General features: G+C 36.3%; 1 protein-coding gene across 1 annotated transcript in view; it reads left to right on the forward strand.

The window, feature by feature from the left end:
• The first annotated feature begins 1,224 nt into the window (after window positions 1–1,224).
• Window positions 1,225–26,013, forward strand: part of lifra (LIF receptor subunit alpha a) — a 30,085-nt gene continuing 5,296 nt past the window's right edge. The window contains exons 1-12 of the mRNA XM_084414827.1: window positions 1,225–1,403; window positions 16,510–16,647; window positions 18,235–18,377; window positions 20,356–20,509; window positions 21,041–21,313; window positions 21,971–22,100; window positions 22,721–22,854; window positions 22,982–23,127; window positions 23,796–23,949; window positions 24,195–24,259; window positions 24,382–24,601; window positions 25,385–25,567. Of these exons, the coding sequence (XP_084270953.1) occupies window positions 16,581–16,647; window positions 18,235–18,377; window positions 20,356–20,509; window positions 21,041–21,313; window positions 21,971–22,100; window positions 22,721–22,854; window positions 22,982–23,127; window positions 23,796–23,949; window positions 24,195–24,259; window positions 24,382–24,601; window positions 25,385–25,567 (1,669 nt within the window). The 5' untranslated portion in view covers window positions 1,225–1,403; window positions 16,510–16,580. The remainder of the gene's footprint in view (window positions 1,404–16,509; window positions 16,648–18,234; window positions 18,378–20,355; window positions 20,510–21,040; window positions 21,314–21,970; window positions 22,101–22,720; window positions 22,855–22,981; window positions 23,128–23,795; window positions 23,950–24,194; window positions 24,260–24,381; window positions 24,602–25,384; window positions 25,568–26,013) is intronic.

Here is a 26,013-nt window from a genome sequence, read left to right on the forward strand (position 1 = left end):
GTTGTTATACTAAAAATCATGAAGCTTAATCAAACTATGCATTCTTTACATAAGCACAGAGCTCCATCTACAGGATATAGAAATGCATCAAATGCTTTTAAAAGACATCTTTTGACAGCAATTCTCTGACACCATAAAAATATTTGTATCATAACATAATTATAACCAAACCATGAGCAACAAATTCACTCTTAAATAAATACTGTCAATAAATAGAAAAAAAAAAATCTATGAATGTTTATATGTTTAGATTTATATTACTAATACTAATGCTTAAGAATGAATAAATAGCTAATAGGCCTATATAAAATATATTTTGTAAAGAAATATTATTAGATGTATTTTTGTTCATAAAAAAAAAAAAAACCATCTAATTACATCTATTTTTACCTTGTCCCCTATATATATAAAGCATGTACCTGTTTTTACTTTATCTAATTTATTTTGGTTAGGCCTAAAATAAAATTCTGTATTATAACTACACGCTCTGTCATAATACATGTTCACTATAGTTTTGTTTGTCGTACATTTTGGTGTTGGCTCAGTGGTTCTTCACCCACGTCACGAAGCCGCCCACGCTCCCATGGCCCGTCCCATCACCAGTCCCCCTCCGTCCTGCGTCCGGCAGCCTTGAGGAATAAATCCCTGGAAAAAGTAAAGAAGAGGATCCAACTGCAGAACCACTGAAAGTTGAGCAGAATAGGCGTGGCATGGCGAACAGAACGTCGCATCTGATTGGTCAGGTATGTAGGGGCTTAATAATAATTATCCAGTTTTTCCTCTTCACTGTGTATTTTTAACTTAGAGGCTATTAAATGTTCTCTGTATCATGCTTCATGCAAAAAAAATATTATCCGTACCACTGCTGAAGAAACACACCGATAACTTTGTCACGTGGTACCTGTTACTTTTCTCAGCGCTGGTCGAGATGGACTAACCACAGTCGTTTGTGGTGATCAAGAACTAATCAAAGTCGTTTGTGATGATCAAGAATGCCGTTTAATAATTGTTTACAGAGATTACCGAGTTGTATATCCATATATGTGTCCGGTACTAATCCGTGGAATTACTAGATTTAAACCATTATATTCTCTGTCATACAAATGATGTGCAAAAAAACGAAAACATGCTGCGATTCTTGAGCCAACATTCGCCCCCTGGAGGAAGTCAGTGTTTGTCGCATAATGAACGCTTGGTAGAACGATCCGATCCAGTTCATATTCTGGAGCCATTTGGGAATGGGAATCCGGTTCGGTCCCCCCAGTTCCGACAACCGACACCCGTCTGGAAGGCCATGCGCTCGCGCTGCCATTAACCCAAACACACCAGATCGGATAGCAGCCGTTATTTTTATGGATACAACCAGGTGATTTCGAAGACATTTGGATACTAAAAACATCAAGGTAACTTAACAGTTTGGGAACATCATGTTTTTTTTAACGTTAGAAATTCCCCTGTTTATCTGTATTAGCTCGTGACGTTTGCTTTATATAACGAGTTAAAATAAAAGTCTTATTGACATGTCGAAATGATTCGCTGTGAAATTAATAACGTAACGTTACTTATAAGATTAGTTGGAGATATTGTGGTGGTCAAGTCATCTTCATTTATATAGCGCTTTTAACAATGTAGATTGTCTCAAAGCAGCTTCACAGAGATAAATGTATAATATAACGTAAGATTGTTTTGGCTTTATAGCGGTTCTTTAATAAAGTTATTTTCCAGCTAAAGTTAGTTTTGATTGATTCGCTTCCGTCGCAACGATCATTTGTTTTTAAATTAGGGCCGCCAAGACGACACCATTCTCTCTACACAGACTTTAAACGCGAACCTGTGAGAAACGCTGATGGCGTTCAGATGCGCATTAAGAATGGGTTCTATAGTTATGTGCGTTTGAATATATGTGTGCAGGTTTGGAATTCCCTACAAACCAAACCTAATCAAATTACTGGTGTTTCCTTATAGTTTTGATTCAGAATTTTATTTTATTTTATCAATTCGGGGTAGATACGCAAATTGAGTTTTCCCGACGACGCGTTATCTGTAGAGTGGGAAAGGGATCCTCCATAGGGAGAGACTAGTTGGCCCTTCAGCACTGCATTGACATCGGGTCCAGGCGAAGGTCCTTCATCAGATCTGGAAACGGCCTGGATCCGGCAGGCTGCGGGAAAACCTTGGGATAAACAAAGACACTAAAATTAGCGTAGATGCCATTCTTCTCATGATGTAACAAGTACATCAGGATTTATGGGAAGTGTTCCCGGTTCCAGCTGACCTAATCTATGCAGCCTAATATTGAATTATAGAAGTCTATAATGTATTATGTGAATGCTATGTCAAAGAGATGTGTCTTTAATCTAGATTTGAACTGACAGAGTGTGTCTGCTTCCCGGACAATGGTAGGAAGGCTGTTCCAAAGTTTTGGTGCTAAATAGGAAAAGGATCTACCGCCAGCAGTTGATTTAGATATTCTAGGTATTATCAACTGGCCGGAATTTTGAGATCGCAATAGACGTGAAGGAGTATAATGCGTTAAGAGCTCGCTCAAGTACCGCGGAGCTAAACCATTTAGTGCTTTGTAAGTAATCAGCAATATTTTAAAATTGATGCGATGTTTAATAGGGAGCCAGTGCAGTTTTGACAGAACCGGGCTAATATGGTCATACTTCCTGGTTCTGGTAAGAACTCGAGCTGCTGCGTTTTGGACCAGCTGTAGTTTGTTTATTAAGCGTGCAGGGCAACCACCCAGTAGAGCATTACAATAATCTAGCCTTGAGGTCATGAACGCATGGACTAATTGTTCCGCATTTGTCAATGAGAGCATATGACGTAATTTAGATATATTTTTAAGATGGAAAAATGCGGTTTTACAGATACTAGACACGTGACTTTCAAATGAAAGATTGGTATCAAAGAGCACACCCAGGTTCCTAACCGACGACGAAGACTTAACAGAGCAGCCATCAAGTGTTAGACAGTATTCTAGGTTATTACGTGAGGAAGTTTTTTGTCCAATAATTAGAATCTCTGTTTTTTCAGAATTTAGAAGTAGGAAATTACGAGTCATCCAGTTTTTTATATCAGCTATGCATTCTGTTAATTTAGTGAATTGGTAAGTTTCGTTAGGTTTTGAAGAAATATAGAGCTGAGTATCGTCGGCATAACAGTGGAAGCTAATTCCATGTTTCCTAATAATATCTCCTAATGGCAGCATGTACAGAGTGAACAGCAGCGGTCCTAGTACTGAGCCCTGTGGTACGCCATACTGAACTTGTGATTGATAAGACATCTCTTCATTTACTGCTACAAACTGATAACGGTCAGATAAGTATGATTTAAACCATGCTAGTGCAATTCCACTAATGCCAACATAGTTTTCTAGTCTATTTAAAAGAATGTCGTGGTCGATGGTGTCAAACGCAGCACTAAGATCGAGTAACACTAATAGAGAGACACAACCACGATCGGATGATAAGAGCAAATCATTTGTTACTCTAACGAGAGCAGTCTCAGTACTATGGTATGGTCTAAATCCGGACTGAAAATCCTCGCAGATATCATTTCTTTCTAGAAAGGAACATAGTTGTGAAGATACTGCCTTTTCTAGTATCTTTGACAGAAAGGGTAGATTCGAGATCGGCCTGTAATTGACTAATTCTGAAGGATCAAGTTGCATTTTTTTAACAAGCGGTTTAATCATAGCCAGCTTAAAGTTTTTTGGTACGTATCCTAGAGACAAAGAGGAATTAATGATATTAAGAAGAGGATCTATGACCTCTGGAAGCATCTCTTTCAGTAGCTTAGTCGGTATAGGGTCTAACATACATGTTGTAGATTTAGATGATTTAACGAGTTTAGTAAATTCTTCCTCTCCTATAGCAATGAATGAATCAAATTTTTCCTCAGGGAGACTACAATGCACTGCCTGATGCGATACTGTAGTAGACGGTTGCATAGTTATAATTTTATCCCTGATATTATCAATCTTATAAGTGAAGAAGTTCATAAAGTCATTACTGCTGTGCTGCTTGGAACCTTCTGTGTTTGAAGCTTTCTTTTTCGTTAGTTTAGCCACTGTTTCAAATAAATACCTAGGATTATGTTTATTTTCTTCTAATAGGTTTGAAAAATAAGCAGATCTAGCAGCTTTTAAAGCCTCTCTGTAAGCAATCGAGCTCTCTTTCCATGAAATGCGAAATACCTCTAATTTTGTTTTCTTCCAGTTGCGCTCCATTTTTCTGGCTGCTCTCTTAAGGGCCCGAGTGTGCTCGTTGTACCACGGCGTTGGATTATTTTCTTTAATCTTCTTTAAGCGCAAAGGAGCAACTGTGTCTAAAGTGCTGGAAAAGAGAGAGTTAAAAGTTTCTGTTGCAATATCAAGTTTTTCTAAGCTATCCGGGATGCTAAAATGATGAAACTGATCAGGAAGATTATTAATAAAGCAATCTTTAGTAGCAGAAGTGATAGGTCTAACATATTTGTAACACGGAGTCGGCTTTGCAGCCTTGGCTAAATGTAATTTACACGAGACTAGATAATGATCTGAGATGTCATCGCTCTGCTGCAGAATTTCAACGGCATCAACATCTATTCCATGTGATATTATTAGATCTAGAGTATGATTACGACGATGAGTAGGTCCTGACACGTGTTGTCTAACTCCAATTGAGTTTACAATGTCTTTAAATGCCAATCCCAATGCATCTTTTTCATTATCGATGTGTATATTAAAATCACCAACAATTAGTACTTTATCTGCAGCCAATACTAACTCTGATAGAAAGTCCGCAAATTCTTTGATAAAGTCTGTATGGTGCCCTGGTGGCCTGTATACAGTAGCCAGCACAAATCTCAAACGTGATTTATCATTTTTACTATATATTTTTACATTAAGCACTAACACTTCAAAAGAATTATATTCGAAACTTGATTTCTTAGTGGTTTTGAAAATATTACTATAAATTACAGCAACACCACCCCCTTTGCGTTTCAGACGGGGTTCATGTTTATAACAGTAATCTTGCGGGGTGGACTCATTTAAAGTAATGTAATCGCTTGGTTTTAGCCAGGTTTCTGTCAAACACAGCACATCTAGGTTATTATCTGAAATCATATCATTAACAATGAGTGCTTTTGAAGTAAGCGATCGAATATTCAGCAACCCAAGCTTTATCATTTGCTCATCTGTATGATAGCTGTTTTTTATTTGTTGAACATCAATTAAATTTTTAACCTTAGATAGGTTTAAACATTTTTTGGATTTCCAAAATCGGGGAACAGACACAGTCTCTATATGATGATAGCTAGGTGAAAGAGGCTCTATGTGATGGGATTTATCTGACCTGGGTGACGCGAGGCCGCTAGCAGACGGTTGGTTTAGCCAGTCTGTCTGCTTCCTGACCTGGTGCCCAATTTGTCATGTTTGAGCTCTAAGACTATGAGCCATATTACTAGATAGAAGAGCAGCACCATCCCAGGAGGGATGAATACCATCTCTTTTCAACAGGTCAGGTTTGCCCCAAAAACTTTTCCAATTGTCTATGAATTCTATATTATTACACGGACACCACTCAGACAGCCAGCGATTCAGTGAACACAATCTACTAACTATCTCATCACTCCTGCGAACAGGAAGGGGGCCAGAGCAAATGCCAGGTGGTTATATGACCATTCCGTTTAAGGCATTTTACTTTTGCTTATTTGTTAGTTTTAATAACCACATGAGGTGAAGTAAAGGAAATATATTCGTTTAAAGTAGCTGGTTTGATTGGTTAAATTGGTTATGTATTTTCGTGTTGTTTTCTTTCCTGGACCGTTTCGGTGTGGTTTATTGTAAACAGTCTTTTGGGGCGTTGCTTTATCAGTTTATATTTTAACACAGAATACTTTGTATCGTCCATGTTATCAAGTGACATGTGCTACTATACATCAATTTCTATTTTTAAGCATTTCCATCAAATTATCAGATGTAAAACCATGGTACTTTATTATGTAGGCTACCATAGTACTGAACTATTGCTGTATTTAAGTGGCACTACAAGGTAATTCAAAGAACACCAATATCGTGGATCATGGATGGTAGTACTGTGGTACTTTCTATTAGTGCATGTAAAGTGAGACTCAGTTTTTTAAAATACTATCCTATAGGCTATACTGGTTACCAGTACCATGTGATAATTTGATAGCAATGTTGTGAATGTGACCATATAATGGAAGGTTATATTGTAAATCATCAATAACAGGACAATTTCCACTAATGATACACCTTGTACCGTTGCTTGTGTTGACTGTATGAATCAGTGAGTAAGTTATTACACAACAATTTTGTACATATGTGGTCCTTTGAACTATAAGTACACAGAGCCAGCAGTCCGTAGCTGAATATTCTGTCGTTGTTTAGATGAAGATAGAGATGTTAGGCAGAATCTTACCAACTGACAGCCTCAGTCAACATTCACTTTCATTGCTTTTTTTCCCTATACAATGAATTGAATGGTGACTGAGAACAATGACATGATTTCATTTTCGTGTGAACCGTCCCTGTAATCTAATGTCTGATGAGATCTCATCTGTTGAGTTACTGTCTCACAACAAATTGAGAGGGTCTTTTCACACAGATGTTTACTAAACTTATGGATATTTAATAATTAGGCTTACTTTATGTTGGGTTAGGTAGCCCTCAGAATTTGGGTCACCCTCAGTTAGGTCTGCTCGATTATGGGCAAAAATCATAATCATGATTATTTTTGGTCAATATTGATATCACGATTTTGTAACATGATTATTGGTTGGTGATATGTTCAGAGCCCTTTTTCACGATATGAGTAATCTTAAATATCAGTGAAATTCCACAATTATCGAAACTTCAGAAAAAAATAATACTGGGTTAATATGATGTAAAAAAAGGTCCTTAAAATAATTACACAAGACAAGTTAACAGTCAGCAATACAATAAGAGCAAAGGAACTAGCCTAATTACAAACTAAACAGACAAATAAATACAACAAAACAAAAATACAAGTTAAATAGTTTTTCAGGAAGATGTATGGTATTCAGATATTCTGTAAGCCTAGAAAAAAAAAAACATCGAATAATCAAATTAGGGATGTCCCGATACCGGCATCGGGGATCGGGCCGATACTGTCCTCATATACTTGTACTCGTAGTCGTACTCATAAAAATTCGCCGATACCACGTACATTTTGCAAAACGAAACTGGCCGCCGCGAGTGCTTTGTGGAGGTGAACTGAGGCATAGAAAAGTATAATGTCGGCGGTTTGGGCTCATTTCACAGGGTTCGTACAAGGTGCGTGTGTAACATAGCTGTGGTGCCCGAGCTGATAAGAGAAAAACGCGCAGTGGATTAAGTGCGCAACGGCACAGACGCTCGAGCCGGTCGAGCACATCCCTTTAAACAGACATTAGTGGAAAGTTTGTTCAGTCGGATGTCAATGGCAAAGAAAATAAAACGAGGCATGTAGCTTTTAACTGACGAGAGAGAGATAGAGAGCGAGCGCACTTCTGTTGAATGCTCTTGATTGCTGATCGTTCACTCAGCACATGTTATTTGGATGAAAACTAAATCGTATATGTAAGTAAAGTAAAACATGAACTGTTACCTGACTTAAGTATAACGAGTGGTTCCCTACATTATTACAGGACGTGTGCAGAGGTCAAGAAGTTTCATGAATGCAAACATCCGAAGCGCGCGCCCCTCAAAGCAGCGTCTCAGCGCGCGAATACTGAATTAAATTGTCTTTCACGTCTTGCGCTTGTACGGACGAATTCACACACAACTATGTAATAACGCCCGTCTTGGTGAGTATCCTATAGTAAACAAAGTCGGTTATATCTCAAATGAACAGCAGCCATGTTCAAATGCGGTCCGTGCGCTCGGTCTTAAAGGGGCAGCAGTTTGATAAACCTGCTTCTGTGTTTTAATGTTAATCAAACAAAGGACAAAGAAATACTCACTGCTCTTGACTAAATAGGCTACCCTTTTCAACTTTACAAAAATATCTATCTATATATAATTTATACAGTAATGAATATGCTTTTTTTCACATTTGATTATTCAAATTTCTGTACCTGTTAGATCTACCTGAAAAACTCTAAACACTGTTTATTTCATTTGTAGCCTTTCTTTGTTCTATTGTATTTATTTGTCCTATTTGTAATTCGATTGTTTGTTCTTATTTTGTTACTGACTGCTTACTTGTTTTAAATTCCCATTAATTAGGCTGGTAGTTTTTGTTGTAGTATCAAAATTGGATTAAATAATTGATATTTCACTGGTTTTGACAAACATATGGACCGCTGACCCGATCCTCAGCACTGAGCCCTGCTGAAGCAGCTCTAAATATGTGCTGTGGCTATTAAATGAAAGATAAAATATGATAGAGCAATAGAATGAACAGTGACAGTAACAGAAGCTCATACAATGCATTTTAACAGGCTTAATTAAGCGTGAAAATGACTGAAAGAAATATATATTTGATGAACAAATTAAGCCAACTAATATGATGTATATTCTTTTGGATTATCTACTAATACATTTAAAAATTACAAATGCAGTGAAAATTCAGGTATCGGTTACGGTATCGGTATCGGCGAGTACCAAAAATCTAAGTATCGGTATCGGACTCGTTCTGCAAAAAGTGGTATCGGGACATCCCTAAATCAAATGTAAAATAACACTTATATAAACTTACTGTACACATTAAATATAGATGAATCCTTATTAAAGCTACTTGCGGTATTCAGTCAAGATCAGTGAGTGATTTTCCTTTGTCTTTTGTTGTGTGATTATCCTTAGACAGACTGCAGCAGGTATATGAGGCTACTGTCGCTTTAAGAGCTAATGAACAGATCCAACATACTGTTACACACGTGTTTTCTTTCTTAACTGTGGAAGTTTACTTTAGATATCACCCACAGTGTTTATGTGAGTACTTGCCAAAAAGGCATTTTGACATCTTTGTGAAGCACATTAGCTTCTCCGCGTTCGGCTCTGACTCGAGCGCGCACACGTAACGCCTCCTGGGGAACAGTGTCTCTTTTGAGGCTTAATGCGGTTTTATCAACACTGTTTAATATCAAACACGTCCCGCAGTTTAGCAACAGTATAGACTCCATTTACAACTAGGCATGTGCCGGTATTCGGTAATGCGATAAATCGCGGTAATGAATATGCACGATATTGTTATCGCGGGCACTTCAAAATACCGCGAAAAATAATAATCCGAATTTAGATTTTTAGAACGCGCATTATAGCTTATTTTCCATCAACCGCTTAAACAAACACTGCATATATGCTGTTCGAAACACGTGCGCACTCTGATGTAAACAATCGCCACGTGTATAAGCATGCGGCCGTTGCGCACTTCTAGTCTAATGTAAACAGTCCTCACATGGAGAAGCAGCATGGTGGAAGGAGGAACGCCGCCGCATACAGTCTATGGCCGCCGCCGAACTATCCGGATCCATCCCGCTTCTAAAAGCAGAGCTGCCAACTCGACGCATTCAGCGCGAGACTCTTCACACGCTCACGCCACACATCCGTTTTCTCACGCAGAGAAAAATCGCGGAGCAAAGAGGACACGAAGACCGTCAAACAAGACAGAGCAGGTTACTTTTGATATGAAACAGAACAATTGTGTCACAGAACGTTACATTTAAACCATTTAATGACCAGCAGCATGTAAGATGACTAAAACAAATAGATAAAGAGGAGTATTTTGCTGAATATGTGCACTGCACTTTTTTACATATTTATTATATTTTTACTTGTGTCATTACATAATTGTTATAATGAAAACCACATTATATTTGATTTAATTAGTTATCTGTAACCTTTAATAATACCAGCGGATAGGGCTCTATATGGTTACATAGCATTATGTGAGATATTTTTTTTCATGAGAAAAAAATAACATGTGGGCTATCTACTGTAGCCTTCCTAATATTTATCCAAAATTAGTCAATATTGAATCAAGATTTAAATCAAATCCCAAGTATTGAATTGAAATCGTTAAATTTGTGTTATATTAAGCAATAGAAACAGTAGCCTACCAGTCATTGTACCATGTAATCATTGTAACATGTTGTCACTAAACTTAATAAAATTCAGTTTAGTTACCAAATGTTTTGACAATCACAATTACACCTTGTGATGCAAGTTTTATTTATTTTTTACACCACCCCCCAATCCATCTGTTTCTCATGTGCAATTAAAATATCGTGATAATACCGTATACCGTGATAAAAGCTCACTCAATTAATCGCAGCATGAAAATGTGATACCGGCACATGCCTATTTACAACACTCACTTATTTGGGTGATTTGGATGTTAAGTTTGGGCTTTTAGGGAGGAACGAAAGCGCACCGCTGTGAAGGAAAGGAGGGTGCGCTGGACAGAATGCAGCAGCGGAACGATAATCGTTTTACCTCGATTACCTTGTTTTCATACACACTAAAAAATACCCAACCAGTGGGTTTAAAACTTTAATAATTTTTTTTTAAATCAATGGTTGGGTTTGTCCATATTTGACCCAAATGTGGGTTGAAGCAACCCAGCATTTTTTAGTGTAATTATTGGAAGCTAAAATCAGTTATGATTAATGGCACAACCGTACCCTCAGTGTTATTGTAGTAATATATGTATACTTTTATAGTTTTAATAAATATTTTGTCTTAGCTTTAATTTATATATTTTTTAAGTTTTCTTTTTAAGTTTTTGTAAAAAAAATTAAGCTATAAAATTAGAATTAGAACCAACTTAAAATTAGAAAAGCTGCTTTGGTAACTAACTGAAATAAAATGAATTGGAAATAAAGAAAAAAATTACAAAAACTAGAACTGAAGATTTTCTTCAGTTCTAGTTTTTGTAATTTTTTTCTTTATTTACAATTCATTTTATTTCAGTTAGTTACCAAAGCAGCTTTTCTAATTTTAAGTTGGTTATGTTTTCCATCTAATATATATATATATATATATATATATATATATATATATATATATATATATATATAAATATTAGCTGGACAATAACTTTATTCTAGAGCTGCTGTAAAGCCAAAACAATCTCGGTTACTTTAATTTCCTATTATCAATGTACAGTGCTATGCATAAGTTTAGGCAACCATGCTAAAGTTGACTAAAAAGAGGAATAAAAAATCATATTTTGCAAATTTAACTTAATGCCTTATTTTAAAAAATGAGGAAAAATCCAACCTTTAAGGACACCAATTTTCTTTGTGAATGAATAATGTATCGTAAATAAATAAATGTTCTTCCTTAAAAAACAGGGTGCATAAGTTTGGCCACCACTATGTTAAATTCCCATAGAGGCAGGCAGATTTTTATTTTTAAGTATTTTTTTTTTTTTTTTTTTTAGGATACTATGCATCCTGATAAAGTTCCCTTGGCCTTTGGAATTAAAATAGCCCCACATCATCACATAGCCTTCACTATACCTAGAGATTGGCATGATTTTATTTCAGTTAGCCTAATAGCTAGTTTGATTTGCATTGAGAGATGATCTTATGGAAAGTACTCCATGCCAATCTCTAGGTATGGTGAAGGCTATGTGATGATGTGGGGCTATTTTAATTCCAAAGGCCAAGGGAACTTTATCAGGATGCATAGTATCCTAAAAAAAAAAAAAAAAAAAATACTTAAAAATAAAAATCTGCCTGCCTCTATGGGAATTTAACATAGTGGTGCCCAAACTTATGCACCCTGTTTTTTAAGGAAGAACATTTATTTATTTACGATACATTATTCATTCACAAAGAAAATTGGTGTCCTTAAAGGTTGGATTTTTCCTAATTTTTTAAAATAAGGCATTAAGTTAAATTTGCTAAATATGATTTTTTATTCCTCTTTTTAGTCAACTTTAGCATGGTTGCCTAAACTTATGCATAGCACTGTATGTTCCTAATATCAAAGGCCGCTTTGGAACAATCTACATTATATATATATATATATATATATATATATATATATTTTTTTTTTTTTTAAGCTTTATTTCAGTTAATAAACTACTCTGATCACCCTTATAATGTGTCTGTTCCAAGTCAAATGTGGTAAACTGTGAAACTACAACTTTGTCCCTAGAGTTTTGGATGTCTTTGAATCAGTGCGAACCGTGTAGTTTTGTGTGATATAAGTGGAAGGAAGTCGTGTTTTGTGTGATATAAGTGGAAGGAAGCCATTAGAGCACACTGTTCTGGACAGATTATCATTGTTCTCAGCATGTGTAAATGCGCTGGGTGGGAAAGAGAGGAATTTGTGTCTATTCATTGCGCAGAAATAATAAATGAAAATGATGATGTCACGTAAGAATTCTGTCCAATCTTTCATGGATTCCTGAGGAATGATCTGAGCTCAGACTCTGTAGTTCCTGCAAAGTATTGGAAACTGCTGCAAATTATTCTCCTTCTCGGTTTTCCACCAGCTTTAAAGCAGACACACATTTTTATGTTATACTTAAATTTATGGCATTTCATTTGTTCTTTTTTTGTAGCACAACCAGTATTTATTTATTCATGTTTTTAGTTTTGTTTGTTGTTGCCTATTTAGTGCCAATGTTATTTTAGCATAGTATATACTATTATAGCTTTTATTAATATATTGATTTAACTTTTTTATTTTCAGTTTACATTTGAATTTTTGTTAAATTTTTTGTAATTTTGTTTTGTGGTTTAGTAATTTTTATATATATTTATTTTGTTTAAGTTTAATTATTTCCAGTTACTTTTAGTTCTTCAACTTAAACGTTTCTGTTAATTGCCAAAAAAAAAAAAAAAAAAAAAAAGTCTAATGCTTATAATATTTTATTTCAATTAACCTTTTTTTTTTTTTTTTTTTTTTTAGTTTTAGTTAATGGAAAATAACCCTTAGTAGACTAGTGCACATTTGTGTTCAAATTGGCTCTGACTTGTAGTAAGGACTTGCGAAAATGTACGAAATGCACAGAATTGTTAGATGTACAGTATGGTTGTATAATATATTTACGACTAGGCCTATTTAATTTGCTGCCCGGAGCTATTGTCCCCCTAAATATCATCAGTATACTTGTTTTAGTAACTTTTTTGCATCACTAACTACTTTTTTTTTAATGTAGCTTGACTGTTGACTAAAAATTGTGAGTAGCTTGTAGTCGGTAAGTTTCACTCTCTGAACATTAGAGTTTCACAGTTTGCTGCAGACCCACTGCACAGGCTGCCAACACAAACACTGGATTCCTGCGCCCTGCGAAGTCTGGGCATGAGTGGGCTGTTATATTTGGATGATAAGAGCGAAATGATAAATCTATGGAAAAATACGGTAACCTTTCAAAGACTGTTAACATGTTATCTCAGATGACTTCTAGTAATCATAACTTTATGGTGGTGATGCAAGGAAATGGGTTGGCGGTGATCCATGGGATTGTTTTCCAGCCCCTGTTTCAGTAAAAAAAACAAAAACAGTGTCTGTTTTCCTGTTCTTTGCCCTCTGGCCGTTCACGCCGTTGGAACATTAAAGAGATCTGTCAGCAAGACCATTGTGAGCTCTCAAAACAAAACCGCTAACAAGGTCTGCAAACACAAACGTGTTTTATTTATTTTACCGTAAGCCTGCAGCACATGTATCGTCATGGAAGTCAATATTGAGAATCCTGTTCCTAACGGATATGTGTTATTTGAAAACAAGCTAGATGTGCTTTTTGCCATTATAAATGACGACTTGTCTAGTAGGGAAATGGAAAACGACTTTTTTTCACAAAAAATGTTGATGCTTTGTCTGAATGAATGTTCTGGGTTTTAAAGTTTTTCCCCCAAAACAAGATTTTTCTGTTTTCTGAAGAAAATGTAAGTGGTGCTTGCACATGCAAACCTCGAGAGCGTGCTTGTGTAGTAGATGCCACGTTCAACGGCTTCAGACACATCGACGCGTCCGCCATCTTGGAATGGTTAACATGATGAGTCTGTTCAGCACTCAACTAACAAATAAGTGCATTTTCATCGATAATGTCATAGCATTGTAGGGCTCTAGAATGCATAGATTCTATGCAATGCATAGCATTACTCTATGGCTGTAAAAACAACCAAGCTATAAAATCCAGACGAAATGGGATAACCTTTCAGAGGTGAGAATGTGCAATATACATTTGCAGAATTATAACATTAATGATCAACTAAATGCTGTGAAAACCATCTGCTAATGTCTATTGCAGATATAGATATTCATGCATGTGAATAACTAGGTTTCAGATGCGCAGTCAACTTGCTATCGAGTGTTCACGGACTGGATTTGACTGTTCCAACATGGCGGATGGCTTGCATATAGCAGTCCATAAACGCTAATGAGGCATCTGCGTATAAGTGTAAGATTCTGGCTTGTTACCGGAGTGTTGCTAGGGTGCGCTGAGGGGTTGCTTGCTATGGGATATGCATTGGGTCTGTCTTTCAGAGTCCTATTGTTTAGAATATTGTGCAGGATTGGTTACATGCTGAAGGTAAATAAATTCTCGGGTTTAGGGGTTTGCTTACATTATTGCTTAAAGTTTGAGGTTTTTGCTGAGGCAAGAATCACCACTGAATATGTCTATTGGTTATTCTGGCAGAAAATGTAGGGTTATTTGCATAGCCAAAATGAGCTTTTCTTCTAAAAATATTTATTTTCTTTTTCTTGCTTGGATTCTAAATGGTTTCTTTTTCTGCTTAAAATGTTGTTTTTCAGGCTTCAGTTTACTGGAAAAATGAAATGGCTTCAGTTTCAGTATGAGGTGGTGTTCGGGGATTCACTTACGGGAGGGGCCGAGTTTTAAGGCTTGTTTAAACTTGTATTTGGCATCGGTGCCCATGGCCAGATCTGTAAAATAAGCTGTGACTCTGTGTTTCTTCATGATCCATTTTGCTTATTTTTATCTAAATGATACCTTGACTGGAGTGGGTTGCTGAATCTGTTAGCTTGGTAGTCAGTGGTCCATTACCTGAAGCATTAAGCTTTGGTGTGTAAATGATTCCTCAAACTACCTAGAATCCTCATTGAAATGTGCTAAAAGCTGCTCAGAAGACCTTTTGACCTTGATTGCACAACACAACGTCTAGCATTCTTGTGAAAATATAAACTTCTAGTTATTTAGTTACTGTTTTCATGTGCATCTTTTTACGGCTTTGATCCAGAAGTTTCTTTGATTTAAGTGAGGTAGGAGTGAAGTAGGAGGTGCAGCATTGTGCTAATTTAATCTTTCCTAGGAAGGAATGTGATGCGTTTTGTTTTTGCTCCCTCGTGAATTCACTTTGAGAAGTCCAGCGCTGATAAGATGCTCGTGATGCGGATCAACATTGCGCCACATTTTCTCGGCTTCAATCCTCAAATATGATTGATCATATCTTATCAAATGCTGTTTTAATGCCTTTAAAAACAACTGAACATGTTGTATCTACACGAGAGGGCTTGTTTAATCTGATTTTTGCATTCCTAAATCTCAGTTTGATGTTTTGTTTAGGCTATGATTTATGCATGATAAAAACAGGTGAGGACTGGAAATTCTGGATTTTCGGGGAATAAATAGGGGGGTAGTGATGAGGTAGATTACTGCTTTTATACAAAACATTGAATAGTGTGATTAATTCTGATTTACATTGCATCAAGCTGTATAATTATATTATGGAAAATCTATTCTGTAGGATAAGGAAAAAATTATCTAAATTTAATACAGAAGAATGTGTTATAATATTGTTGATAAATATCAACAATAGTTGCTGTAATAATTTTCAGTGATTATGCAATTTCTCTTTTTTTGGGGGTTTATATTTTAAATGCTTTCTAGTACGTTTATTTAATCCAAGTAGCAATGATGCATAAAGTATCGAAATAATGGAATATTGAAAAGAGAAACCATGTATAAAAATGATACCAAATGCTATTATATGTGTGTGTATACTAACCAGAAGAACTGCTGTAATCTGTAATGTGTGTGTGAGTGTGTGTGTGTGCACTTGCCCAATGTTCTTGGCTTTCCAGCGTTCTTTACTTATGTATGTGTGTGTAAAGAAAACAGTGAAATTGTGGTGTGTTTATAAATTTTTTATTAAAGTGCCCCTGTTGTGCTATTTTAAAGGCTACAAATATAGTTTTGTAGGTCTCCTACAATAGGAATTGCAGGGTGATCCAAATTGTCATGAGTGCTTGTTATAAAAGAGACGCATCATTCTTATACTGTTGTGTAAGTCAAAGAAAATTATTTATAACTAATAACAGTCTTTAGGTCTGAACACAGCATATATATGAGACTTCATTATCTTAATGCAGTATGATTTGATTTCCTATTTTTTCTGTTGGTTTTGCAAAATTGAGATTAATGCTAAAAGTTTGTGCAGTTAAAAAAGGTTGATGATAATGAAGAAGAAAAAAAAAAAATTTATCAATATTGTGTCAGTATCACAATCCTAGATTATGTTATACCCTCTGATTTATGTCCTGTAAAACAGATTTTTTGTGTGTGTGTTTTGTTGTAGGTTGTGTTCTCCAGGTCTCGGGTGCGTTCAGCTCTTTCTGTAAGCGGTAAAGCATTGCTGGTTCGGTCAGTATGCAGGGCTGGGTGATTCTGGCTCTGTGTCTGAGCCTCGGGGTCTTGCGCTCTCGAGGGCAGAATGGTGAGTGTCATCAAATTCCTAGCCAGATTGATCAGGACATGTTAGAGAATTAAAACTGGTCACCCCAGGTTTAACTCGGATTACATGACATCAACAAAACATGTCGTAACCCTGGTTAAATTTAGTGTTAGTGTGATTTTGACACTACAATAAAATGCATCAATACATTTTATTCCATTCAAAATTTTGAGGACTGTAATATTATGTCATGATATTTTATTCAGAATTCTCTGAAAAAGAGCAATATTGTGAAATATTTTTACAGCTTCAAATAACTGTTTTCTATTTATCTTCTAAGTGTAATTTATTCCTGTGAAGCAAAGCTTCATTACTCCCGTGTTCAGTGTCACATGATGCTTCAGAAATCATTCCAATATGCTGATTTGCTGCTCAAGAAACATTTCTTATCAATGTGGAAAACTTGATTGTACTTTTAAAAAACTGCTCAGTGTATAGATGGTTTAATTCATTACCGGTTTACTATGATTTAGGGCTGGGCGATATCACGATATTTTTTTTGATATCAGTCAATATCGATAATTATCACGATAAAAGTCAAATCTTTATTTTTCAAGTTTAAAGGCAGATTTTTGCTCCTAAGTGAAAGTTGTAGAAACAAGAGCGTTAATTGTGGTTTTAAACTACTCTTTATTGTCAGAATATATCAGGACAAACACTTGCCAAACTGGTGAACATTTCACAAATCTGAGGTAGAACATTCAAACATTTGTCATTTTTGTCATATCTTTATTGGACAATTAATTTCTTAGTTTCTGCATGTGCTAATTTTTATTTGGTAAAATGTAATATTCTGACTGTTTGAGTTTTATTAAACTTAACCATTGGTCATCCAGTATCATGCATTTAGATCATGATAACCACAGATAAAACCAGGCATAGCCTGTAGCACCTCACCATCATGGCAAAATGTAACTTTATGGTTTCTATGGTATTTGTATGAAAAACAGTAGCCTAAATACATTATTAAATACTGTAATTATATTCCATTAGTCCTTTAATACATTGTCTACATTAATAATATAATACAATTCAATATGTGTATCCCACATTTCATGGTGCAGTTAATATTACTAGGCTAACGTTACAGTAAATCCATGGTAAATGATGGGAATTTGTAGACGGAAAAGCCTTCTGACTGTATCGTTGCGCACAGTGTTTCTCCTGTTTGTCAGCGCGGTTTCATCTGCCTTTAAACTGGTTTAAATCACTGAGACATTTGTTTTCTTCGCTGAATTCAAGCGCTTCTCACTGGATCTCGTGACCTTGACCGAGACCGATCAGAGTAAACGCATCGGCTCTAGTGAGCTCGCGCTGCTCTGCCGTTTGGACTTTGAGCCGAGCGGATAAATGGTCCGTGTGGCGCGCGGTTCAAATGAGTTTCGTTCCGCTTTTGGCGCATAAACATTATCGAACGTTTATCGAACTCTTGATATCGTTTAATCGCGAAAAATTATATCGCGATAATTATCGTTATCGTTTTATCGCTCAGCCCTACTATGATTTACCAACTGAAATGAATGCCCAAGTCATTTCTTCTTCTCTCTCTCTCTGTGTGTTATTGTACAGGTCTGAGTGAACTTCCTGTGCCCCATGGTTTATCACTACAGCCTGATTTACCTGCACAGACTCTTTCTTTGTCATGGCAAAGTGACTCATCGCTTTTTGACATCGAGATTTTCCACACCGAGCTCATGAATGTGGTGCTAAATGTAAGCGCTCTCACATCTCTGCCGTTGGGTGTCATGTCGACTGTTAATCTGTGTTTTAGTTATTTAGGGTTGATGCATGCATGTGGGTGTGAGCCATTAAGCACTGGGAATCATTACTGGAACATCATGTCTTTTGTTCCACATCCAGGTCTTTGTGATACAATGCGGTTCCACCTTTATTTCAGTAACGAGAGATTAAATGCAAATACATTCAAACCAGTTTCTCCGCTCAATGTTTTCCCATCTCCTATGAGTCACCGACTGTGACTTTAAGAGCAACATGTTATGATAGCGATTACATTCATGTCTAACTTGTTTTGGAATTTATTGGCTAATGTTAGTCTGTCTATATTGCAAAATATTTTTTGCTTATTTGGATTGATTGTTATTGCATTCTAGACCCATAAAGCAATAATCAAGGCAATGTTGATTACCACAGAAAACAATATCTGCTGGCCTTTCATTGTAATTGCATTACCGTTCCTTTTTAACTGAGGGACGAGTCTAAATGGCTTCCTGTGGTAATCGATGGCATGCCACAGACTCTGTCGATACATCTGATGTAATTGCTTTAGAATATTCATGTCAACATGAAATCTGAATTTATGTGTTTACTTTCGTAGTTTGAGTTCTTGGTCTTATTGAGTACAATTCATCAGTGCACATTATTCCAAATCTGCCATCAAAAAAAAAACTTCCTTTGCTTCTAAACCATCTTTTTTATTTGGGCTGATTATTTTTGAATTTTTTTGGCTGGAAGGAAGGAAAATAATGTGAACCAATAGCCAAAAAGCTGTTGTCGTAGGTAATGCAGACTTTCTAAATACATTGCTGATAATTAACATAGGAACTTATAGCCATAGAGTTTCCTGTGATAATAGCAAATTTTTTAAAAAGCATTATGGGATATTTTGAGATGCTTTGGAGAGTGAATTTGACCTTCAGCATACACGTCCCTGTCAAAAGTTGAATGGAGTAGATCACTCACAATCCACTGCAAACTCATAGAGTCTCCATTAGTGCCCTCACTTTTTCAGCGGCCTTAGTTTTTGAAGGGTTTTTCCATTCGTTTTTTTTCTATAAGGATTTCAAAAAAGACTTTGTTTAAGAGTTACAAGCAATGGCATGAACCAAACCAACCAGCTTCACGGTGAACCACAACATTACAAACTTTGATTCGAAGCAAAAAAGTATTTGAATATCAGACAAAAAGTTACAACACTGTGTACTCACCGGCTTTAATGAGGGAAAGAACTACAGGTCCATGAAGCAAATTTAAAATGGGGAATTATGAAACTATTCATTTAAAGAAGTTACTTATATACTATACAACAAATTGTATATCTTGCGCAAAGTAGTTTAAGTCTATTACATAATTTGCTGTGCTTCAAGGGAGCTAAAGACTTCTTTTGGTGAAATTTGCTTAGTTGTCACGATTCTTAGATTGATGGAGATGTTTTTTTTCTGTGCAGAATTATGGGTAATGTTTTCACCATTCCGCTGTTTAGCACGATTCTTTAAAAAAGTTGAAATGTGGGCTGACTGCTTTAACAAAATCTTACACCATCAATTAACAACCTTGGAGCTCATAGTAGGTCTGTCTTTAAAGGTTTATAAGTTATTGTTAAAAATCAATTCCCTTATGGAAAAAATGAATGGGGTTTTTACTTCCAGAACCCGACTCTGTTACACTCTATTCTGACTTTTACCATCCAATCAAATGCAGATGGTATAAATCAACTTCACTATATGTTGTTTCACTCGGAATCACATTGTGGAAGTGAATCGGGTTGCGAATGCTGACTTTAAGATCAAAGGGTCAAAACTGCTCATCACTTTCATAATGTAGAGCATGGTGCTTTCAATTCCTAGATCATGCGTTCGATTCTCAGGAAATGCATGAACTGATCAAATTTGAGAGAAAATTTACATGAATACATTTGGCAGATGCAGTGATTTACATTGTTTTAATTTGTAGGAGACGGTGGCAGTTAAAACAGATCCTGTGACAGGACATTGTGGTTGGACCTGGCGCTCACCGTTACCCTTGGAGTGCACTTCTCATTCAGTGCAAATCAGAGCACGAAACCAGCAGTCGGTCAGCCAGTGGAGCCCCCTTCAGACCATTCCAGGTACTGAGAAAAACACTTCCGAAATGCTGCTGGTCCTGAAACCGGTCCTGCTCGGCCTGGGCATCTGCAAACCTTTCTCAAAATCAGCCCACAAACAAACGTACTAGCACTTTGTGGTCCTTGTTTTGAGAACTTATTTCAGCATTCAAAGTCATTTAATTCAGTGGCTCTATTGTGACAGTGAGTTTTATGTGTTAAGTATTTCACAAATATGATATGTAGGATCTAAAGATGTTTTATTTCAGACAGACAGAGAAAATAAAGTTGCTGGAGTAGCTTTGCAGTGTGACAAATTTAGGAACTGGCCTTTTAAAATGTAGACAGACACATCTGTTGATTATAATGGCAGTGATCTAATTTTGTACCAGATAGTTTTGTTTCTGCGCTTGGAGCTGTTTTGAAAGCTATAAAAGGACATTTTCTGTTTTGATGTTGCTCTTTGGATGCACTAGAAAACATTTCTTCTTTAAAGAAAAGTTAAAGTTGTTATTTAAACCATTTACACCCCTACCCTCATCCTTTTTTCTCTAGGGTCGGATATTCCCGAGAAGTCAGAGTCTTACATGTTTCCCCAGGATAAGGTGGTTCCTGTGGGCAGTAATATGACCTTCTGCTGTATTGTTAAGGAAAAGTACAATTTCAAAGAAATGTTGTACAAGGGTCAGAAGATGAGCGCCACACGTCTGAGCAGAAGAACTTACGCCATCACCGTAACCAACCAGCCAGCGTCTGCCAACACAGGCACAAATGTGGTCTGCTGTTCCCCAATGTTGACCCTCACAGGAGCTGTGGTGTTCGTAGGCTGTGAGTATAATTCATTGTTATATAAGAAATAATTAAGAAATGTGTATTAAATATTCATAATTATACATGCATACCATTCAAAAGTTTATGTTAGGGTTATGCTCACCAAAGCTGCATTTATTTGATCAAACATACTGAAATATTAATAATTTTAAATACTTTTACAATTTAAAATAAGTTTTCTATTCTTCTAGTCTTCACTGTCACATGATTCTTCAGAAATCATTCGAATATGCTGATTTTCAGCTCAAGAAACATTTCTTATCATCAGTTGAAAACAGTTGTGCTGCTTAATATTTTTATGGAAACTGTGATAAATTTTTTTCAGGATTTTTTGATGAATTGTTTTAAATAATATAATTAAATAAGTGTTTTTTAAAAAGTTTTATATATAAAATATGTAAAATGCTATATGGTTGACTGTGGCTGTAGTTTTTTTTTTTTTCCTAGATATTTATCTTAATTAGTGGTTTGCCAAAATATCGTGATATATAAACTCAATAAACATATATATCCACGACTGTGAAATACACATACGATCTCAGAAAACAGGAATATCTGAGTGTTCATTTTTAGCATAATGACTAGCACTGGATGATTGCTGTGCAGTGTTAAAGAGCGACTTCATGTGGCTTTTGTTGTATGTAATTGCTGCAGATCCGCCGGGCGATGAGGGGTTGGTCTGCGAAACGCGGGACCTGGCATCCGCAGAATGTTCTTGGAAGAAAGGACGAGACACTCACTTGAAAAGAAAGATCAACCACACTAAATACACCCTTAATGGAAGGCAAGAAACACACTACACAAGAACCACTGACCACACTATAGCATTTGGCGCTCGGGACCGTAATGTCCTTGGTACATAAAAAGATCACCAAACTGCAAACCACATTAAATGAGATGGAAAAGGATACTTATGTCATGTATATATTTACTGCTAATCAAGGAATTCCATTAGTTCTTGTCTGATGTATATATATTACATATGAATATTTATAAATATAAATAATTTAATAATGATAATAATTATTTGTATTAATAAATGTTATATGCACTAACATACAAAGTTTAGGGTCGATTCAGTCTGATTATTTTAAAAAGAAGTCTCTTCTGCTCACCAAGGCTGCATTATTTGATCAAAAATACTATGTATTTTCTATTGTAATATATTTTAAAAGGTAATTTATTCCTGTGGTGCAAAGCTGAATTTTCAGCATCATTACTCCAGTCTTCAGTGTCACATGATCCTTCAGAAATGATTGTAATACGCTGATTTGCTGCTTTGTATTATTAACGCATGTCCTGCATATCATTACTGCAAATTCAAGAATTACATTAATGTTCTAATGTAATGAACGTCTGAATGAATGAACGTCTAGTTTTTATAAGCCGTGTTTCTGTCCGCAGGAACTGTTCGGAGGCTAATGAAGGGAAGACCTGGTTGTGCAGCTCGCAGGTCTGGGAGGAGAACTGGACTCTGGTGGCTCGAAATCCTCTTGGAACAGTTCGGCTTACTGACTCTGCCAAACTCGCTGACCGCGGTACCACATTTTCAATACGTTCCCCTTTTAATCGAGAATATCTGCGTTATAAATAGAGTCCAAGCGACTGTGTCTTAATATTCTCACGAGTGAGAACTCTTCTCTGACGGTGTTGTCTCTCTTCCAGTGCATCTGTTGGCTCCAGCAAATGTGTTAGCGGTTGAAGTCGAGGCGTGGAACGCCACACTGAAGTGGAGCTGGCCTGTGGCGGCGTATAAAAAGCTGGAGATGCTCTGCCAGCTGAAGCTCATCGGCCGTGAACTTTCCAGCACAGTAAGTTCACTGCTCAGATTTCAGCTCCCAGAATCCTGCTTGCTTTTTGTGTGGTCTTGGGAGTTAAAAGGGGTAGTTTACCCCAAAATGTAAATTCTGCCATCATTTACTCAAGAAAAAAACACAGCTTTTATGTCAAGATGTTGAGAAAATTATGATTACTATAAAACACCATTAAAGTAGTCCGTTTAACTCGTGTGCTATTGTACAAGTCGCCTAAAGTCATACAATAGCTTTAAAGTTTTAATAATTCACCTCAGCCAAATTTAATTTGCGCATGTGCATTTTTTTAAATGAACAATTGTCTGTGAATAATGACTTGTATTTCAATTTGTTCGTCACATAAACATTATGGTGTGCATATTGTTATCGTTATTCATGCTTTTCAATATTTTCTGCAAAATATTGAAAACAAAATTGTGTTTAAAAGAAGACTACACAAGTTTAAAATGATATGAGAGTGGAATAAATGATAACAGAATAATTTTGGGTTACTTTTCCCTCAGTGTTTTCCCTGTTCATTTTTTTACTTTAAACTATTACTCAAGCCACCTTGGCAATGATGTTTTTTTAAATCAGTTTAACCCATCATGTAGGACTATATAATATTTAAAAATGGCTACTGATTTCTAACCGATGGGCTGATATTTCTCTCTCTGTGTCGTTAGCGTAACTACAGTGGCACAGGTTTGTCATCTGTGAAGCTGGAGGACCTGTGGCCAGATGTGGACTACACTGTGACTGTGCGCTGCGGATCCAAGCACGCTTTCTGGAAGTGGGGGAATGAGAGCGCCCCCTACAGCATACACACAAAAATGGACCGTGAGTGGTTATATTAACTTGCAGAAAATGTAATAATAAATCTGAAATGATATAGTCTATTTTGTCTGTTTCTTAGTCACCACATATGACAAGTCAGATATATTATGTTTAATCACTCACATGCTCTAAAACACGGTGTCATTTCCTTATTGTTAACCCTGCTTTTCTACATCATTTCCTGTTATTTTAGTGTTTATTGTATATTAAGTTTCTAAAGATCTATAACAAAGTCTGTTCATTTTCAGGTCCTGATGCTCTTGATGTCTGGCTCTGGATGGACAGCAGTAACACAGGACATGTTTTTTGGAAAGTAGGAAAAAACATTGTTTTACATTCGTCATAATCAAGGATATGAAACTTATGTCAAAAAACTGAATAATGTGTTATTCTTCTAAGAAGTAAACATGGTGCCATCTGACTCTTTCCATTCAGCCGCTGTCTGTGAGGAAAAGTCACGGTGCATTAGTCGGCTACAAGGTTTCTCAGAGCTCAACAGAGGAAGACGGGTGGACATCGGTTTCTCTTCCTCCTGAGAGATTAAACTTTTCCATCATCCTTAACAACGGCAGTGACATCACCGTTGCCGTGGCAGCACAGAACCCAGCTGGTCTCTCTCAGCCTTCCGCTGTGACCACACCAGCATACAGAGCAGGTAGAGGGAGCCTGGGACATTTCCTCAGATACCAGATGATTCAAATGTTTTGTGCATTATTTTACCACACCTTCTAAAAAACTTTAGTCAAATAAAAGTATTCATATTTAAAAATGTAAATATGTTAATATTATGTATGTATGTATGTGTGTGTGTGTGTGTGTATATATTATATTATACACTATAATATATATAAACACATACACACGCACATTTTTATTAATATTATTTTTATATTTTAAAAACATTTAACATGGCTAGTTTGACATTAAAACTGTTTCAGTGTATTCTGTGTGAAAAAAATATCCCCAAAAAGGCCTTTTTAGCTATTTTATGTATAAATTAAATAAAAATAACAAAATCATTTTTAATTACGGAGCCCCAGCTCATGACATGCGGACTAAAAATATATATATATCGTGGCGACGAATTAAGAATTTGTTCCCAGGACTTATTAATCTGTTCCCTCGTTTTGATTTAACAAGGGAACAATTGATTACAATGTGGCCATGATTTAGTAACTCAAGGGAATGAATTATTCTATTGTGCGAACGATTTAAATCTTAAAATGAGGGAACGAATTAGTAAAACGTGTTGACGTAAGTTATGGGAATGAATTGTTAATTTGATTATACATATTTTTTTCCCTGCATGTCATGTGCAGGGCTCCTTATCAAATTAATTCTAATTAATTACGCTTTTATGAATGGCACTTCAGCACTGATTGCTGTATAATGCAATTAACTGTTTTAATCCATTGACATTTGATCATTTGTCCTGTAGATTCCCAGCTGTCTGTGTCTGAGCTGCTTGGCACAAATGGGACGTTTCACCTCTCCTGGCAGCCTAACGCCAATGCCAGCAGAGGGTACGTGGTGGAGTGGGTCCCGACCGGCTGCCGTGGCCTGTGCAAGGTTAACTGGGAGAAAGTTCCAGAATCAGACAGCAGCTTCACTGTGAAGCCAGGTGAGTCCTTTAGATGAATCTACAAGTGACTCATCTATTGAAGTTTTCTTTTTAATTTCCTGTTCTTTTATTAAATACATTGATCCCTAAAAGTATTTGTACACTTAAAAATGTCTACATGGCGTTGCATTAGATAATAAAATACCGAACCATCTGCCCTCAAATGCTGTAGGATCTTTTCTCTTCACTGACTCAATATATTTGAAACGGCTGTTTTGGGGGATTTTTAGTTGATATATGAGCTCAGTTCTTCTCAAGTTCACAGGGGTGTCCTGGCAGAGAACCACAGGTTTAGTGTTCATCTCATTAAAGTGCCCCTAGTATGTTTTCTTTTCAGATATTAACTTTCATATAGCAGTTTGTGAATGTTAAAAGGTCTGTTGGTTTGCAAAGCAAAGTGCAGGATAAAGTGCAGGAGTTATTGTCTCCCAAAAGAACCGATTCTG

Source organism: Rutilus rutilus, assembly GCF_951802725.1.
Source record: "Rutilus rutilus genome assembly, chromosome: 7".
NCBI lineage: Eukaryota > Metazoa > Chordata > Actinopteri > Cypriniformes > Leuciscidae > Rutilus > Rutilus rutilus.